A 21,308-nucleotide genomic window follows, 5' to 3' on the forward strand; every position below is an offset into this window, starting at 1 on the left:
GTATAAATCCAGGATAGTTTAAGAAAGTTATTAAAATTTTTAAAACTTTAACCACAGAGTGAATGTAATGTTTCCTGGCAGAAAAACTAAGTCCATTTATAAGTAAAATACAGAAATGGAATTTTTTTTTTACAAAATTTACTTCTGGATACTATCTTATGATCATAAACAAGCTTCTGTCCTAGTTTGGTAGAAATCCAGGATAGTTTAAGAAAGTTATTAAAATTTTTAAAACTTTAACCACAGAGTGAATGTAATGTTTCCTGGCAGAAAAACTAAGTCCATTTATAAGTAAAATACAGAAATGGAATTTTTTTTTTACAAAATTTACTTCTGGATACTATCTTATGATCATAAACAAGCTTCTGTCCTAGTTTGTTAGAAATCCTGGATAGTTTAAGAAAGTTATTAAAATTTTAAAAACTTTAACCACAAAGTGAATGTAATGTTTCCTTGCAGAAAAACTAAGTCCATTTAGAGGTAAATTACCGAAAAAATGGAATTTTTTTTTTACAAAATTTACTTCTGGATACTATCTTATGATCATAAACAAGCTTCTGTCCTAGTTTGTTAGAAATCCTGGATAGTTTAAGAAAGTTATTAAAATTTCAAAAACTTTAACCACAGAGTGAATATTTGTGGACGCCGCCGCCGCCGGCGGAAGGTAGGATCGCTATGTCTCGCTTTTTCGACAAAAGTCGATGCTCGACAAAAACAGAAACTAAATAAATGTCATAGTATTGTACAACATTATTTATTTTAATTAAGTAGTTTCTATTGTTTTATTTGGCATTAAGTGGTATCAAATAAATTACATAGCTAAAGCCTGATATATGAGGCAATAGTATACTGTAAACTCAGAATTTAATGCTTGCCTTCAGTTTTTGGAACAACTGACAGTAATATATAAGTACACACCCTATCGGTAAAGCAGATACAATAGGTTTAACAGATTAACATCTGCTGTACATGATAGCAAAAACTATTGTTTAAAATGGCAATTGACATCATATGTCCTTTTGTATCTTTCACAGTTATAGCTGGTAATATTGTGTGAAATTAGGAGATGAGTAATGTTAAAGAAGAGAGGCGAAAGATACCAAGGGGATATTCAAACTGACAAGTCGAAAGTTAACTGACAATACCATAGCAAGAAAAGAAAAAACCCGAAAGACAAACAACAGTACACAAAACAAAACATAGAAAACAAAGATTGAGCAACACGAACCCTACTAAAAACCAGGGGTAATCTCAGGTGCTCTCCAAAATTCATTGCACACAAAATTATTCAGTAATGTTGAGAGAAATGGCTGGCAATCAGATTTCTGATTAGCATTAATATGTTCCTATTGACTGTAACAAAGTACTTTAAAAATACATATCTATCTGAGAAACAAATAATGCTGCAAAATTTAGATAACCCAAGCATTCCAAAAATAGTTTCCTGATTTAATAGGTGGTCTTTGTTGAGTAGTAATAACACCAGATGTCACTTTAAGTTTTGGTATTTTGCTTTATTTGTTGGGTGTTTAATTCCGTTTTCAGCAACCTCTGCTGTATCATGGCTATCCATTTTTATTAGTGGAGGAAGCCAGAGTAGTACCAAGAGAACAACTGACTTATAGATTGATTTTTGCCTGGAACATGCCTGATCAAGGTTGTTTCAGAAGTGTGGGTTGTGCACAATGAAATTAGTACATTTATTATAGAAATACAATAGTCAACAAAACAAAAATAAAATATTACCAGTATATAATATTAAATACATTACTACAAACAATACAGAAGTGGCATTAGTTTATCATAATAAAGCAAGGGCTGCAACCTTTACAAGAGCAATTTACCTATATATGAACTAAATAATACAATAGTGGCATCTTTTTTTTTTAATTCAGTGAGGGGGTGCCTCCTTTACAACAAAATAAACCTGTGTACACCTGACTTCTATAATTAACATGTATGCAAAACATAATCTAGCCTGGAATCCTGGTTTACTACTGGCCAATAGAGCAAGGAAGAATAGAGCCACATGTTTAGGTTCATTAGTTGGCTTCAACTCCTGACATATGTTGGGAATACGTAGCCTGACACATTTAAAAGAAAAAAATCATTTTTAAAATTTTAGTTTAATACCATTATATAAATAAGACAAATCTGAGAGGGTGATAGAGCAGATTGTTACCCCAAGAAAACATTATCAAACAGGGCGAAGCCAAGGTTGACAATGTTTTTTCGAGGGGGTACCAAACTGCTCTGTCACCCTCTCAACTATGTGTTATTTAATCTATTATAGTAAATGCTCTCTCAATGTTGTCTTTTACTGTTAAATTTTAAATTGATGTCACGTACACAACAACATTATAGTTATTAGAAATACAACAAAAGTGATGCAAGATATATTTTTTTAATAGTCTATGAAAAACTTCTGAGGCAAAAACGTAGAACTTTAGCATTGTCTTTAATTTATTGATGTTAATTCAATTCATTGTCCTTTAAATTATGGATTTTTGAGTGGTCCGCACGAAAGGGAGACATTCAAAAAATTGTCTCCCGCTGAAACATGGGATAGAGTGAATTATCTCCATTAGCCAATCAAAATCCGGCATTTTAATGTGAAGTATAATAATATATTTTAAGTGTATCTACATGTATCAAACATCTTTATTGACTTTTACAATAGGATGACATGGCTTCTTTCACATCTGGTTCTACCAGAGACATATAAAACATATTATGCCTCTGGTTCTAGTGACACAAAGCAAAGATCTGGACAGGATGCCAGGCTAGTATTTTTCATTTTTAAACTTACTTTGTTTTTTATGTTTCATATAACTAAATTTAATGCTATCAATAAAACAGAAATGTCTGTCTAAACTGAAATGAAGATTTTGTTTGAATAGTTTCAAACTAAAGACTTTGTTTCCAATTTAAAAAAAAATTGCAAAGGGAGATTACACCTTGATTAGAGACAAACTGTATTCCTGTTTAACCAAAGCAAGTGTGAAGAGCATGGTAAATTGTACCAGATCTGACAATAATTTTTACTTTTTTATGGAAAGAATGGAATTGCAAAATAGTAAAGTCTGTTGATTATGGTGTTTTAAAAAAATATCAAATTGGAAACTTTGGTAATTGGAAAATGGACTATTAGACAAGTGTTTCTGTTTACACATGTCAAAATACTTAATACAAAAGTTCACTTTAGGCAGGTTCTTGCATTAAACAGAGTCCCTATTATACAGGTTACACTGTAGTTTTATATCTACTGCTATATATATTTGAGATTTCTTTAGTTTGTAGAAAAATATGAATACATGTAAATCATATTGTGTGACTAGTTTTTAATAAATTGAGTATAGATCTGATCTTGTAATGAGTATCTAACATCAGTTATATAAAAATAAACCAAAAATAATTAACAAAATATATCTCTATTATAATAACAAATCTGAAATAATATATTAAATAAACTTTAAAAAAACATAGTTTTATGGCACATAAATTAAGGAAACCTAAAAAAAAGATATCTAATTCTTAAGTAGAAAAAAAAACAACAACATATGAACTACCTAAGAAGGTTAAGAAAAGTTCGCTAAAAGAATAAAAGTGTACCTGAATATTTTTAGAAACATTTATTGATGATTTTATTGTTGTGGATATATTACAAATAATTTGAAAGTAAAGTTCCTTAAATCAATTCTGACATTTTGACTTTGATGTCAATATATCTTTTTTAAAGAGCCTTCAATAAAATGTTTGTCATGTTGTAATGAGAGAAAAGTTCCTTAATAATATAAGTTCCAAGTGGAAGAAAAATTCTGTATTATTTTTTCCACTATAACAAATATAACAGTATTTGTTCCTAACGGAATAAAGGGTATAGAATATTTGTTCCAACAGGAACTGATATTATGGCATTGTTTATAACAAAGTTTCCAGGGGAACTTCTGCTAAGCAGAACAAATATACATTGACAAAGTGACCTATATAAAATCCATCTCTGTGAAGTAGGTACACATAGATTTTTACAATAGCATTTCATTAAATATAAGGGTCTTTGTTTTTTTAGCACTAAATATTTACTTTATTCAGTCTTGCACACCAGATAAAATTGAGGCAAATGGGGCCAAAAAAAAAGTCTTTTGTTTACTTGTTCCATTGACACACAGACTTTGTAAAACACATGCTTTGAGAGGCTCTTTAGACAAATTATCCTTTAAGAAATCCTACCCCACCTACTGAATTCATATAAACCTATAGTTAGTGTAGCCATTTTTTAATTGTTATGAGATATTTGTTTTACTAAAGCAAGCTTCATTTCTTAACATCTGCGTTTAAATCCAAATTTTAAATAACAGTATGGATCTGTGGTATCTGCTGATGCCACTAGCGACTGTGATTACAATGACACAATACAATAGCAAACATTTTTGTTCATGTTTTAAGAGTTTTTGTTTCTGTCAATTAACTTTATTAACAGCTTCATTAATGCATTTAACTAATGAATAAATAGTTTGAAGCAATAATAAGAAATAACTATCCAAAATTAAGTCAACCAAGAATTAAAGACTGAAAAAGGGAAATAACTCATGGAATGAAAATCTACTACACTGAACTGTGAATTATGGTCACTATTACAAAATTGCAAAATAAGAAAAAATATACTGTCATTGATTTATGTTGCAAATGTAAAATTTCAGATGATTAAATGGCAAGATATAGGTTTTATGTGGTTTATAGTAGATATTTTATGAATTTTAAAACTGTCCATCTGTAAATTTTTAAATGAATTATCTGATTTGAGTATGAATATTTTTTAAAGGAAAAACCAAGTTAAAATCATTGTTAAAATAGTTTAACAAATCATGCCTACCTATGTACATAAACACCAATAACTACTTGTATATATTTTACATTCTATCATATATTAGAAATAATATCTAACAATTATTCAATAACATTGCAAAACTTGATTACAAATTTAAGAATACAGCCAAAAGGGCTGAAAACTTAAAAAATCAATTCCAAAATAACAGCCAAAAGGGCTAATGGGTTAAAAATATCATTCTAACAAATATATCACACACTATACAATAAATAATATCACAAACTGCTATAACATTATGTAGAATTTAGCTAGGGTGACAAAACCCCCTTTTTACCATGCATGCAACTCATGCAGGGATAGACAAAAGCCTCCTTTTAACTAAGCAACATGTTACTCTTCTATTCTACTATTGCACTATTTTCTGTTTATCTTTTCCTATAGATAGTTTTCCATTGTTGTAAATTGAAAAATTGAATTAAGAGTTGTTTCTTTCTGTTGATGTGCTAGAGGGCAAAATTCCGCATAAATCAACGATCTAAAAAAAAAAGGGGGGGGGGGGGCATACTTTTGCTGACCTTAAGATCCAACTCTAAGAATGTCAATGGAAACTATCTATTTAAAGCATTTTTTCCTGACATGCCACTTCATCATATATATTTCCTCATTACATGTTGGACAATATCATAGTTAGTCTATTTGTCTATGGAAGATGAATAACTATGGATTAAACTATTTACAATAATTTTCAGGGTTTGAGAAAAATTTGCTATTTCAATGGTAGCTAATTTGATGGTTTCCTCATTTGCACCTTTCAAAAGTAACTAAAACATTTGATTTTATTGAGAATTAAATCGTTAATTCCACTGTGCCAAAGAAATTTATAAAAATTGGTATCCACCCAATAATAATGAAAAACATAAATGTATTTCTGATTAATTTTAGTAATACAAATTTCTGTTTTATCTGAACGTTAGAACTTCACCCTGTCTATATTACTTTGTGGAAGAGGAAGGTGTAGTCCATATAACCTTCAGTTTCAAAAATCATTCCCTGCAAATTCAGAAACTAATGCAAAAATGGGACAGTTTCAGGTTGCAATAATAAAAACTTGCATTCATAATTTCATGAGTGATTTTCCTTCATAAAATTTTTGTATTCCCATTAATTAGATTTTGCAAGTGGTCAAGGATTCGCTATAATAAATGCACACAGTAATTTCTGAATTAACAGTATTCATTATCAGAGTTGTGTCCTTTATATTTAAATGAGAAAATATTTCAACACCATTTCAATGCATTAGAAAATTTACATGATATTTGTTACTATAAACGCCCTTTGTTAAAACCAGACATGGGGAAATAACTCTATAAACAATGGAATGAGGGAATAATCATGCAATGTTGCAATATCACCACTTCACTTTTCTTCTCAGATTAAAAACATATGTTTACAAATAAATATCTATTGTACACAATATTTTCGTTTTTTTATACCCTGTTTAATAGTTACCAATATAAGGCCATAATCCTACTTTTCTCAGGACTATTCTTCAAATTCGGACGAGACAGGAGACCCTCTTTATTATAAATTTCTGACAAAAACTAAATCTGTTAATGGAAGAAATAACTTATTTTCAGGCTTCAGTAATTTTCTGCAATAGGAAATCTGGTTCCCTGCCCTGCCTGGCCCTATTTATTTGGTACCATCATCCTTTGTATTGCGTCAAAATCCTGGATATAAAAGATGCCTTTATGTAACAAAGAAAACTGTTGATTATAGATCTCAAATTTATGTCCTTTCTAAGTTTAGAAATTAAAACGAGGTCAAAAGGTCATGCCTCTTTCTGAGAAATGTGAAAAGGAACCTGAAAAACAATATTATTTCTACAATAGTCTATATACAATTCTTCACAAATATCATAAAAGAACTGGACAACAAAATTAACATAGTTGCTATGGATTCATTTATTTTCGTGGGTACTATTTTTTGTGGATCGAGGAAAACTTGCATTTTTGTGAAAATTTGATTTACCAGTAATGGTTTTAACAATGTCTGCATACATTCCTATAGAAAATTTGTAATTCATTTTAACATTTAAATTTGTGGTTCCCCATTACTCACGAAATCCACGAAATTTGGTATCAACGAATAATAATGAATCAACAGTATATCAATGAACACATGGAATGTTACGAGTATATCAATAAAGCATTCATACCATCCAGATTTCTATAAATAAATCTTTGTGAATTATCAATAAAGCATTCTATTATTCAGCTTCTATAAATAAATGTAATCTTTTAATAGAAGAACATTTTTATAGTTTTGCTATTCATTTCAGAATTCAAAATGGTTTGCATCTTTTGTGGAATTTGGAAAAAGTTAAGTAAAATTCTTACAACAAGAAAACAATTTCTTTATGTCGTCTTTGTGTTGATAAATTGCTGTCTCCTTGGCATATATCCTGTTCCTCATTTTGCTGTCTCACATGGAAACACCCTACATCTTGTTTTGTCCATATATTCACAGTACATGTGTATACTACTCTCAAACTAATGAATGAATAAAAAGAGTTGTAGGGTACACATCAATGAGACAGCAATCCATCAACACAAACTCAAATAAAAAACATGTAGACATGGACAGACTTAAAAAACAGGCAAGTGTCTAAATATATATAAAGTTCTAAACATTCTAAAAAGTTGTACTCATCAGTCAGGGATATAACTCTATAGGGTTGTTACAGAAAAATAACATACATTTGTTATTGTGGACTAAAAAATCAAAGAACTGTGATAACATACGTATGTTACATGTTTCAAAGGGACAATATACATCACTAGTTTAGTTAAAATGCATACAAGTTCTATTGATATTACTATTGTCTTTATGTATACTTAACTATAGAAAGATATAACAGTTCATAGTTTGCCAATTTTGCAAAGTACACCTATATGTTATTACAGAAAAAATATGCCTGTAATAACTAAAGGGTGTTATCACAGCTTCTCTATATCACTCCAAAGCATTTTCTCAGACGTAAATCATGCTTAATTACAATGTATTTTAATTTAATGTAAGAAATAATGACCAGAGCATGTAATGAGGTTCTGCGCAAGCTTCCCAGTAATTCCCAAGTGTCTCATATAATAGGTTACATTCCTTTAATAACTAAGCTATGTTATTACAGCTAATTTTATCCCTTGAAAGCCACATCTCATTGATTTACCATGGTTAATAAAAAATGTATTAATTTGATTAAAAAATTAATTATCAAGGCTATGCATTTAGTTTCTGCGCAAAGTCTCAAGAGTTCCCTAGAGCCCATTATAAATTAAAATATTATTGATTCATTTTACAAATAACAAACATATGTTATTACAGATTTAGAAAATTTAAGGAATAAAGAGTAGACAACTCATGAAAGTATCTGTAATAACACATGCAAGTTATTTTCTGTAATAACCCTATAGAGTTATATCTCTGACTGCTCATTGTTATGTGTTTTCAAATTATCTGCATATATCAACCTATAGTTTTTTTTAACTTAACAATATAAGTATTGACCAAAATGAATTTTTTGTTTGATTTTTAGTAAAAAAATACAAAATGCATGTGTTTCAGTCAGCATTACACATGTTAATCAAACTGCAAAAAGGCACATAAAATTCATAACCGAAAACCTATCTTCTAAATTGACAGTCAACCAATTTGCTGATAATGAGTTTCACATGATTTATTTTCCATGCATTCAAAACTAATTGCTTATCAAAATGCATCTTAAATTCATGAAAGTTACTTGTGAAGCTAACTTCTTCCTTAATAGGTAAAAATATTAATTGTACGTCTTTTGTCACAGGTTAATTTATCTTGATCAACAATAATCTTATAATATCACTATGTAAAATCTTACATGAGACAGTTACAATAAGACACATTAAATAACTAGTGTTACTATTGGAGGTTGGGAGATTCATAAGCATATTAAGTAGGGAGAATTTGGACAAACAAATCTCTGAGGTGTTAGAGCTGGGACAAGCTACAATTGGAGTTAAAAAGAAAATTTTGACAAATGAAATCTCTGAGGTGCGAATACTGAACTAGCTACAATCAGAGTTGGGAGAGTTTTCACTAGAACTAGAGCTATATTTTGCTTTATGTTGTTGTAACAACTCTGACGATGAACCCATCTGGAACAATCCTGCTCTTTTACTGCTTATGTTGACTTCTCCTCTCAGGAATCGTTCTAACTTCTCCACACAGGCATCCTGATATTCATGTATCCATCTGAAAGATGAAGATTTATCTCTAAAACCAGCCGTGAAGTATGATAAATCAAGCTTTACCTGTTCCACAATATAAATTACTACCAGAAAGGAATACACATCATTTGCTTAACAAACAAAAAAATAGATAGGTAGCTCTTTTTTTATTCTAAAGTTTTGCAGTCATGATTAAAAAATAAATTAAAATGAGAAAGTCAAAATTAAGTTTGATGATAGATGTAGGTTATATATATTATATATCAGGAACCAAATCTCATGTATTCTCCTTCTTTCCTTATATGTCATGTTGTTTGGCTAATAAAGTCGCTAATGACTGGATTTACTAAAGTGTTAATTATAAAAAATTTCAAGCAGTTATATTTAAACAAAAAATAAAAGAACAGAGTTCCAATGTGCCCCGAGGTGCACTTATTTTATCTGTCCAAGGGCAATTAATAAAATAAAACTATTGTTTTGTTCTTTCAAATTCTTATAAATGTCTTAGAAGGAAGGCTTGAGAGCAAATGAAATACAATTTCATATATAATCAGTATTTTCAAGAGGCATAACTCTTTTAAAAAATATTTGATCGTCACTGATTTTCGAACTTGTCCAAGACATTGCTGATATAAATTTGATAAAAATCTGTCAAAAATTATACACTTGAGAGCACTTAAAATGTAATTTTCCATATAATTAATATTTCCAAGGGGCACAACTCTTTTAAATATTGTTGATCGGCACTGATTTTGGAACTTGTCTGAGACATTGCTGATATAAATCTATGATATAAGTTTCATAAAAATATCTGGCAACAATTGTACACAAGAGAGGTCTAACAATGCAATTTTCCATACAATCAATATTTCCGAGGGCATAACTCTTTTAATAAATTGCTTCGCTGAGCGCAGCTGGATACGCCCGCAGATGTCCAACCCTGAAAAGTTGGGGCCAAAATGGACACAATATTCACGCTTGATACAGATCTGAATTTGGATTGTAATTAAATTTTTGACACATAATAGGTTTCTGACACAGAATAACTGTAGTCAAAGAACTTGAAATTGGTTATATGATTTGAATTTATATTCAATTTTTTGCTTTTGTGCAATACACTATGGGAATTGACCATCATCATTTCTTAATACATAATTTACAAGCAGTGTAAGGGAGGTAATCAAAAATTGTTATTTAAATTGATTTTGATTTTGATTACCTCCCTTACACTGTTTTTAAATTGTCTCAATTGTCCTTTAACCAAAAAAACCCTTGTTTTCCCGTTTTTTTGCCCCTAATTCCTAAATGGTTTGAGCCATAACCCCCCAAAGTCAATCCTTACCATCCATTTGTAGTATGGAAACTTGTTGTATAATTTCAGAGAGATTCATACACTTTAACACAAGTTATTGTCTGTAAACTACAAAAATGCTTATTTGGGCCCCTTTTTTGGCCACTAATTCCTAAACAGTTGGGACCATAACCCCCAAAATCAATCCCAACCTTCCTTTAGTGGTTATTAACCTTGTGTTAAAATTTTATTGATTTCTATTTACTTATACTAAAGTTATTATCCGGAAACCATTTGTCATGGACAACGCTGACGACGAAGACAACGTGATACCAATATACGACCAAAAAATTTTTAATTTTTGCGGTCGTATAAAAATCATTGATCAGCACTGATTTTTATCTTGTCCAAGACAATCCTATCGATATAAACCTATGTTCAGTGGTTGTTGTTTGTTGATGTGGTTCATAAGTGTTTCTCGTTTTTTATATAGATTAGACCGTTGGTTTTCCTGTTTGAATGGTTTTACACTAGTAATTTTTGGGGCCCTTTATAGTTTGCTGTTCGGTGTGAGCCAAGGCTCTGTGTTGAAGGCCGTACTTTGACCTATAATGGTTTACTTTAAATTTGCAGGTTGTGACTTGGATGGAGAGTTGTCTCATTGGCACTCATACCACATCTTCTTATATCTATGATATAAGTTTTTGAAAAATCTGGCAAGTAATGAACACGTAAGAACACTAACAAGAACGGATGAGTGGACAGACGAACGAACGTCGGACGGGGGGAAAAAATATCTTTAAGGCAATATTAGAATTAAACATCACCCAGTAGATTACTATAATAAATATTGTTTATTGCCAAACAGGGTGAGATGTTAATGATAGCTAAACAAGAGGCACATCCGTAACTGTTTCACTCACCTAGAAAAGAGTGCCAGTCTGCAAATGAGGACTTTTATTGTACTAACCAGTTATTTTCATCTGGTTGACAATTTTTGAAATTTACACTTTTAGCCTTCCTCCTTTAGTTTTTGAGATAATAGCCCAAAACTGCAAAACACAGTAAAAATCAATATTTTAGAGTATCTTAAAAACAGGTTGTCAGAATTTCTGAAATTTTCAAAGTAGATAGATCTTCAATGATCTTGTCATGCTGGTCAAATTTCAGTGTACACTTTAAAGTGTAAATTTCAAAAATGGTCAACAAGATGAAAATAACAAGTAAGTGCAACTAAAGTCCTCATTTCCTAGTTCCTATAGTTTTCAAAATAACAGAAAAATAACTGTAATATTTGGAACAAAATGGATATTTTAGGGGCAATAACTCCAAACAGGACCACAGATTTTTTTTAGCTCCTGTAATATTCAAAATAACTACCAATAAAGAGCTGCGCCATGAGCGTTTGATACGCCCGTCACTTTTTTAAAGAATAAAGTTCCATAACTCCTCAATGTCATATCAGAAATTTATAAAATACTAAAGGGAGGTTAATTTAATAGAAATAAATCAGTAACCAAAGTTTCATGAAAATTGCTCAAAGCACTTTTGAGTTATTGTCCAAAAACTGGAAAATCACCCTTTTTTTATGAAAATAAAGCCCATAAGTCGGAAAGTAAAATTTAAGATTTATAAAAATCGAAAGGGAGCTCATGTCAATAGATATAAACAATTCACCAAAGTTTCATGCAAATTAGTTAAAGCGTTTTTGAATTATTATCGGACATGTTGACGACGGACGGACAAACTGACGGACAGACAACGGTAAACCATTATACGTCCCATAAACGGACGTATAAAAATTAAAAAGATCAAGCAAAATTGATATTTCCGGGGTAATAACTCCAAAACAGGTTGTTTAATTTTTTCTCCAAAATTCCCCTTGGCCCAGGTGAGCTGAAAAAGATCTTGGTAGAATTTCTCATTAACCAGTGAAATAAAACCAGTTATCCAATAAATTGGTATTAAAGAAACCTATGATGTTTAATTCTATCACACTTTATACTTTTATTCTAAGATCCTTGTATCTTTTGAAAATCTTCTTACCTTATACCATTGAAAAATGTGATCTGTTTCATATCTTCAGGTAGCTGGTCAGCTGATGGCCAGTGGAAGTTGTCCATAATAGGTATAATATTACACTTACTTTCTAATGCTGCTACTATTTCCTGGAAAATAATTAAAAATACATATACAGAGTTCTCTAAATCTTTTTTTCTGTGGTGGTCCTTGAAGAAAATCTACTGGTCCTCACTATTATTTCTATCGAAAAATACCAAAAATTGTGTCTGTCCTTTGCAAAATTTTGGTGGTCAAAACACTCAGACCCAGGGCTTCCAAAACGGTCATATATTCCGGACTTGACCGAAACTTTCATAAAAAGTCCGGCTGCTCTCAGCCTCAAACGGTCAAATATTATTGGTTTGCCACTTTTTGTTATTCAAGGCATTTTCATAAAACGGTCATTTCAATTTTTACCAACTATCGATAGATAAAAATGTCCGTTTGGGCATTTTAGTTTATAATTGTGGCAATCTATTTCACAAAGATATTTCGGTCATAATTGGGTTTAATAAAACAGATGCAGCATATTTCAGATACTTTGAAGTGTCTCAGTTAGTCTAATCCTCTGGGAACATAAATGTACCGCTTGGTCTTTAGGTTGTGTACATCAATAAAAAGTAGAAAAAACAAGTTTTCTTTTATTTAAATAACAACAAGCTGTCAAACAATTATCCCTTCAATAAGTTATATTGAAGCCATAAATCATTCACTGATTACAGGTTTGTTACCTTTGATGAGGTGTCCTTAGCTTGTCTTTATCAATAGAATTAATGATGCATAACAATGTACATAAAGGTGATCAGGTAAACGAGGTCAAACATGTAAGCGTGTATGGAACAACATCCTTTTTAATTACGTTTTATAGATATTATTTTAAATGAGCATTCAGTTTAAAAAAGTATCCTGATATTTAAAAGTTATTCTTCAAATAAGGATTTTTATAAATGAATAAGTATGATATATATTATTTTATTTAACACTGTACATCGTGTTAAATACTGGGGTACTCTTAAAGGGGAAAATTTATTGAAATATATAGGAAAAACACTGAGAATAGCTTCGCTTGGGTATACCAAGCTGAGTTGTCCAATAAATAAGGGGGGCGTTCTCTATTCTTGTTTTCATATTAAAAACTGTTTTTATAATTGAAATCATTAAGAAGAATATCCAATCATGACAATCTCCGACTGTTATAAAGACTTTGTCTCAAATTGAAATTTACAAATCTGCCATCATGGGCAAACGTAAACGTGACGATTCCGATCAAAATTCGAAATCTGCTAAAAATGCTAGAAGCTTTATTCATAAATGGTTACAACTGTTTTTATGGTTAAGATTTGACAGTATGCTAAATGCCATGTTTTGTGACATTTGACAAAAACATAAACTTAAAAATAACTTTTCGAAAGTCAGCCGTTGTAGAGCATGCTAATAGCAATGACCACGTTCTAGCTCTTAAATTAGAGACAGCTTCCAAAAGTAATCCAATTGTATCAGTATTTGAGAAAGTTCATGAAAAGACTGACAACGCAATGTGCACCTTGTTCCTTGTTTCTTACTTTATTGCTAAAGAAAACTTACCAATGGACAAATTTCAGTCAATAAATGATTTAACTAAGTTAAATGGTGCCGTGATCACTTCTAAATTATATCAAGAGAACAATGCCTGCTCCGAATTTATTCAGACAATTTCCGATATTATAGAGAAAGAGGTGATGTCCGACGTAAAGTTAAGACCCGCCGTGGGAATTATGATCGACGAGTCAACTGATCTACTACGCAAAAACATTTAATTTTGTACTTATCATACCTCAAAGCTGGTGAACTGAAAATTAGTTTAAATTATTTATCAACTGAGTATGTTTTTATTTATTCCTTATTTTCTAAATCAGGTTGGGAAATTGTACAAAGAAAAATGTTATTACTGTTCAGTAGATTTTACACGGTTTAAAACAATATCCTTCATTGGGCCTTCTCAATGTTATCTATAAATACAGCATCAGTTGTAAAAGTCACGTGGTCAGGTAATCAATACACAAAAAGAAAAGTATCACGTGTATTGATGATCAAGTTGAACTGCAATTAAAACCAACATCAACAGTTTCAAATAAGATACCCTTAATTTACAAAGTGTTAAGTACTCACAGAGAGAAGATAGATTATATAAACAGAGACAAAAACATGAGAACAGTCAGGTACTGAAGCTGATTGATGCAATGATGGTTACTGTATTACGATACACAGAAAAATGACACAATACCGAGGATAATATTTTATTTATTTTTAGAATGAAGAAAACAATACAGTTATAAATAATTTTATTGCATATAACACTACTAATTATTTAGACACATATATCAATTTATGCATCCTCTCAGTTACATTTAAGTATCCAGCTGATCATTGACCGTCAAAAATATTTCTTTGAAAAATGTCCGGCTGTCGTCAGGAAATTTTGGAAGCCCTGCTCAGACCACCAATTTTCAAGAACTCTGCAAATAAACAGTCAACAGTCTTCAGGTAAAACAGGTAACATTTTTATCATTTACCTTATTAAATGATAAAGTCCATCTAAGTACTAGAGGAATGTACAGCATAACACTATATCTGGAACCAAAGCAAATACACTTTTTTTTCTCCTGTCCAGCAATTCTTTTGATAATTGAAACGGCTTTTCTCGTCAAATACTCACACAGTTATTTTGCATTTCATAAATTATGATACACCATTGGAGTTATATTTAAATAACTGTTATTCTGACATTTCTAGAACCTCTACATTTCAACCCAGGTAAAAATCAATAAATGAATGTTGCAGGTAAACTTATAAACAAAGGCACGCTTCAAATAGCTTGACCTTCAAGATGACAGATCACCAGGGAATTCCCCTAATCATGTGAAGTCAGTGAAAACTGGGTATTCATCCATTTCAAATGATAAGAGAATAAATTTATTTTCAACACTAAAAAAAATTAAAATTATAGTTCCAACAATCAACATTATCTTGATTATAAGAATGAAATAGCAATGAAAAAAAAGTTCATTCAGATTTACATATAAACATGGTAATATGTGGTCGCAAGGATTTACAGGTATCCTAGCTCACTACTGACACAAAACAGATTATACTCTAAAAATACATTAATGTGCTCAAAATGTTGCATGCGACTTAAAAACTGAAAATACTTTACCCTGTGAACCCAGTCATTTTTGTCTTTATCTCCTACACATCTATCAAGAGCATTTGGTGTCAGTACCAGTATAAAATTACGTGATGACCTTACACTACTCAATAATCCCTCGTCAAATTTACCAGCATTTAATTTCTCTATGTCTAAAAATACTGTAAATCCCCTCAGCTGCAGAAATACCTTCAATAAACTGAAAATAAAAATGTTTTTGGTTAAATAAAGAATTCTGTATTCATAATAAATGACTTAGAATACAAAGTAGGATTAATATCCCTCAATTTGAAATTCAAGAATATGTGTTATAGATTAATTCATCTATCTGTCTTATTTAAAATGTGATATTAGCACATCATTTTGTCTGACTACTGTAATGCTTAATAAAAGATACAAGAGTTATCTTTCTTTATATAAAAGGATAACTCTATATGAAAAAAAACATGACAACAGCTCTAAATATAAAATATATGTACAATGTCAGAAAATATCAAATTTATTTGTACGAGCTTTAAAAACAGGACAAAAAGTGAGGCTCGCTTGGAATAAGGCTAATCCTGGAAGAGGCGTTTCAATAATCATTTTTGACAAGATTAATCCAGCTTCCATCTTCATTTATAATAACCCCATAATGTTTGTACGACTCGACTTCCTACATAATATACATTGTAATTATTCATATAAACTTGTTGGTGATGAGATTTATTGTGCTTTTTTGAGATAGTCATTATTTCTATTTTATTTGGTTGAAATTAATAAGCCATTATTAGACCAAATATGTATCTTCTTAAAATCTTTTCTGCTGCTTCATATTTGTTATCAACCACTTTATAATTGAAGCGTTGTCAGCAAAAAGTTTAATATCACATTCTATTATAACATTAACTATGTCATTTATAGATATTAAAATAAAATAGGACCCAAGATAGACCCTTGAGGTACACCAGCTGATACATGCTCATACGTTTCTCCACCAATAATAACTTGTTGCTTTCTTAAAGTAAAAATACTCCATTAAATCCCATTTTTTTTTAGCTTATAAAGTAAGCCTTTGTGCCAAACTCGGTCGAATGTTCGACTTATGTCCCAGAAAATTAGCCTTACCTCTTTTACTGCATGACAGTTGCTGCAGACCTCAGGAGTCTTGGACTGATTAAATTAGGCCCAAAAGCTTTAAAGATATCAAGATTAAGAAGCACATCTTCTAATAACCTTACCTTGCCAACATCGACCCATTTATTCTTCTGTAACTTATAAAAACATCAGTCACTTTACGCCCATCAATAATATCTCCAGCATCACTTTCCGTCTTTTGTTCCTCTGAAACTGTTTAAAAAAACATCAAAATAAAATTGTTGTCACAAATAATTGATTATGATCTGTTTCATGCATGGTTATTTCCCAAGTATTTCCTTGACTGTTGTGATGATTTCTCATCTCGGAGTTTACCCCATTTTTTGTTTCTGTGTTATGTTTTGTGGAGGATTGCATGTTTGTCTTATTTGCTTAACCATGGTTTTGTTGTCCTTTTTTCAACAAATGTTTTTTTATTGCCTTCATAGTCAGTCAGGGGTGCTATTTAAACAAGTGATTTCAGTATCACCTATTTAAGTTTTACTAGCATTAAAAAAAAGAAATTTATAACAACATTTGACACAGAATCTTTAGAAACACTTCAATAAGTAATTTTAAATGGCAGAATCCTGTTGAAAGTGATAATATTGTTTTTCTTGATTTTCACCTCAAGCTTTATCTTAAACATGTTAAAAGGATTTAACAAAAACAAATAATTACATGTAGAAATGTTTTTTGCTCAGCAGGCCTTGTCAGTTTGCACAGTTTATTTGATTGAAGCTTAAGCTGAAATATTTTGTTTATCAAGACAGAACCATTTAAAAGTCAATAATTCTAAATATGAAGAAGTCAAACATATATGGGAATTTCAAATTTTCTTAATGATAGAGGAGTTAATGAAAATTTAATAACTTGAAGATTCCCACAATTTATTTTTAAAGCTTTTGCACAGTATCTTACTGGACTTGCAACTCCTTGAAACTGATATACTGCAGAATTCTAAATATTTGCAGAGTAAATATTTTCTTTGTCTTCATGGATAGAAACCACAAATTGAAATACTCAATGTTGGTTATTTTGATAGTAGCAATGATGACACAAAATAAATGGAGAATGTGTCCATGGGACACAGATGATGCCCCAGCTTGCATTTAATTTATAAAGGGACATAACTCAAAAACTGTAAAAGTGGCGCTATCCAAATTTGTACTTGATCTGAGTTTTGTGGTAATAAGCATTGTGTATAAGTTTCATAACATTTGGTTGAGCAAACTAGAGTTAGTTTTCTTCTTTGAATTGTTTTACATTGTCATTTCGGGGCCTTTTATAGCTGACTGTGCGTTATGGGCTTTGCGCATTGTTGAAGGCTGTACGGTGACCTATAGTTGTTAATTTCTAAGTCATTTGGTCTCTTGTGGAGAGTTGTCTCATTGGCAATCATACCACATCTTCTTTTTTATAATTAGAGAACGGTAACGAAAAATTCAGCAATTTTTCCATTTGTAAAGGGGCATAACTCTAGAACGGTAAAAGTGACGCCACCAAAATTCAAACTGGATCTGTATTTTGTGGAAATAAGCATTGTGTATAAGTTTCATAACATTTGGTTGAGGTAAACTAAAGTTAAAGAACGGAAACGAAGTATTCAGCAATTTTTCCATTTGTAAAGGGCATAACTCTAGAACGGTAAAAGTGACGCCACCAAAATTCAAACTTGATCTGTGTTTTGTGGTAATAAGCACTGTGTATAAGTTTCATAACATTTGGTTGAGGCAAACTAAAGTTAGAGAACGGAAATGAAAAATTCAGCAATTTTTCCGTTTGTAAAGGGGCATAACTCTAGAACAGTAAAAGTGACGCCACCAAAATTCAAACATGATCTGTGTTTTGTGGTTAATAAGCATTGTATATAAGTTTCATAACATTTGGCTGAGGCAAACTAAAGTTAGAGAACGGAAACCAACTTTAGGATGCACGTACGTATGGACGGACAAGGGTAAAACTTAATAATGCCCCCTCCACTACGGCAGGGGCATAAAAAAGTATTTCCAACAATAAAAACTGATATCAGGGGAAATTAAATGTATTCTCCAACAATAAAAACTGATATCAGGGGAAATTAAATGTATTCTCCAACAATAAAAACTGATAACAGGGGAAAATAAATGAACCCACAGTAAAGAAGAAAGCTTAAGGGACAAGTGATCTCTGTTCAGTAAATTGGCAAAAAAGGTGTCAGTAAGGGGCAAATTCATGAAATCTTTACTTTAAACATCATTTAAATGAGGATTATGCTATGCATGCATGCATTAACCTGCATTTCTGGGATATAAATTTTTGATCCTGGTATCTTAAATGAAGCTGTATAAAACCCTGTTGCATACCTCTAATTTTCTGTAATATTTTACTCCTATGTATACCGCTAGAGATGCCACAATCATTGGTCAGCTGTTCCTCAGTGAGGTCAGGTAGATAAAGCATATCTACACCAGCCTGTAACATGGAGTAAGTGTATTGACTGAACTCTGACCCTAATTCCATCAAAAAATCATCCAGTTTAGTCGGATCTGAAGACGCATAGTCTGCTGTTATTTTAAGTCTTTTTAATTCTCTCATGAATCTGTCAAAACATAGAAGACTTTATTCAATTAAAAATTGTTAATAAATAATTCATGTCACAAAAATCCTTTATGCTCTTGACAAAATTAAACCCAATTGTATACTTTTACACTTGTCATGCTTGTTCAGGACTGTGTTTTTAATTTACTTTTCTTTTTTTTGTAACCATTTTCTGTTAATGTGGATAATAAAATTAATATGTGGCCATTTTCTGTTAATGTGAATAACACCTAATTAATACGTGGCCATTTTCTGTTAATCTGAATAACACCTTATTAATACATTGCCATTTTCTGTTAATGTGAAGAATACATAATAATACCTAATAAATATATGTGGGCATTGTCTGTCATGTCTGTTAATGGGACAATTATATACCTTTTGTGTGCTATTCTACATTTCATATGGAGACTCCCTGACAAGTCCTCTTCTGTTAATGTTAACAGCAGGTCACCATCTACTTTACATCTCTCAAAATTAACAGCAAATTCCTCAAATCCATTCTGTAGATTAAAATTGAAGTGTCAATAAATTTGATATTAACAAAAAATGAAATAAGTAGAGCCTTTGGTTCTATTGAGCATGCACATGTAGTGTTTTCGCAATTATTATTATTGTTCTTGGTATATATTTACATTTGAGAGTTCCGGTTAGTATTTCTATGGGAACACTCAGCCGTTATTCATCGAACTAGATTTATTAGGAAAATCCTGAGAGATATCATGAATATATACAAAGTCGTGCCATGTGATGAATGATGAAATGTTCAATTACAGATTTTTTCTCCGCTAAGCGATTCAAAGGTGTGCATTTTAACAATATATTGATAACGTTTGCATGCATGAGTTTGATTGTTTTTCAATTTGTTCCGTTAAGTTATGTTTAATTAGCAAATGAATCAATGACATGATAATTGATTTGCATGATGGTTCGAATAGACCCACCAAGGCCTTCAAACAAATGCAGAAAATTTCCTGATTTTAAGTGCAGACATAATTTTTAGAAAAAAGTATAGCTAATAATATGTCCATTTGACAAGCATGAAATCTTGTCTTAGAATTCACCAGATGCCAGGATTTTGAGTCTAGATTTCACAAAAATTTCGGAAGGGGTAAACTCCCCCCCCCCCACCCCAATTTTCTGTGACCACCAACTTATTCATTTTGGCCTGTTAGGCCAAAATGAATGGAAGAATGGAAAACCCTGAACATGATTAACATTAAAGGAAGATAATAAACACATAAACTAAAAGTGTTTGATGTTTTAAACATAAAATCAACACCTTATTCAAAAGACTGACAGTTTGTTCTACAAAACAGTTCCTTCATCATCATGTTCATGTTGTTTAGTATAGTTCATGTATAGTTATGATCATGAAAGTGTTATTATGTTTTCATAATTATGTTCTCTGCTACTATAACTGGGAATTCAGAAATTAATGTGTGCGTTTAATTATTATTGCTAATCACCGATTAATGGAAAAAATGTGAGATACAATTAATGAGATTGCAAATCTTTTGTGAAGGAAAATCTCTACTGAAATTAGGAATGGTAGTTTTGATTATTGCAAACCAGGAGTGGGTTTCACAAAAAAACTAACAACTAAGATTGATTGTAAGTATACTGAACTATTCATGACTTACGATCAATCTTAGCCGTAAGTTTTTTTTGTGAAACCAACTCCTGATATTATCACATTTTTGCATTAATAAAAACAACCCCATAATATCTTTACTAACATTACATCTTTGATGTTGAATGCATTAACCTCTATGTCATATATGTGCTGGTGTTGTATACTTACCTGTGATACCCAGAATTTCACATCTTCAACTGTCCACACGGGAACTTGTGCAGTCAGTTTGTGTGGAAGATTCTCTCCAATAATTCTTAGAGCTTCACAAGCTAATTTAGATGTTGTAGCATTTGGACTACTAGCTAACCTTTTTAATGGACGTATAGCTCCTATTTCATAAAATACCTGAA

At 31.1% G+C, this 21,308-nt stretch overlaps 1 protein-coding gene across 1 annotated transcript in view; it reads right to left on the minus strand.

The window, feature by feature from the left end:
• Window positions 1-1,686: 1,686 nt before the first annotated feature.
• LOC127712118 (NAD(+) hydrolase sarm1-like) overlaps window positions 1,687-21,308 on the minus strand; it is a 29,792-nt gene continuing 10,170 nt past the window's right edge. The window contains exons 3-9 of the mRNA XM_052218377.1: window positions 21,127-21,303; window positions 19,701-19,825; window positions 19,088-19,323; window positions 16,847-16,955; window positions 15,636-15,825; window positions 12,428-12,549; window positions 1,687-9,115 (exon numbers count right to left, since the gene is read on the minus strand). Coding sequence (XP_052074337.1) covers window positions 8,929-9,115; window positions 12,428-12,549; window positions 15,636-15,825; window positions 16,847-16,955; window positions 19,088-19,323; window positions 19,701-19,825; window positions 21,127-21,303 — 1,146 coding nt within the window. The 3' untranslated portion in view covers window positions 1,687-8,928. The remainder of the gene's footprint in view (window positions 9,116-12,427; window positions 12,550-15,635; window positions 15,826-16,846; window positions 16,956-19,087; window positions 19,324-19,700; window positions 19,826-21,126; window positions 21,304-21,308) is intronic.

Source organism: Mytilus californianus, unplaced genomic scaffold (assembly GCF_021869535.1).
Source record: "Mytilus californianus isolate M0D057914Y unplaced genomic scaffold, xbMytCali1.0.p SCAF_8, whole genome shotgun sequence".
Classification (NCBI taxonomy): Eukaryota; Metazoa; Mollusca; class Bivalvia; order Mytilida; family Mytilidae; genus Mytilus; species Mytilus californianus.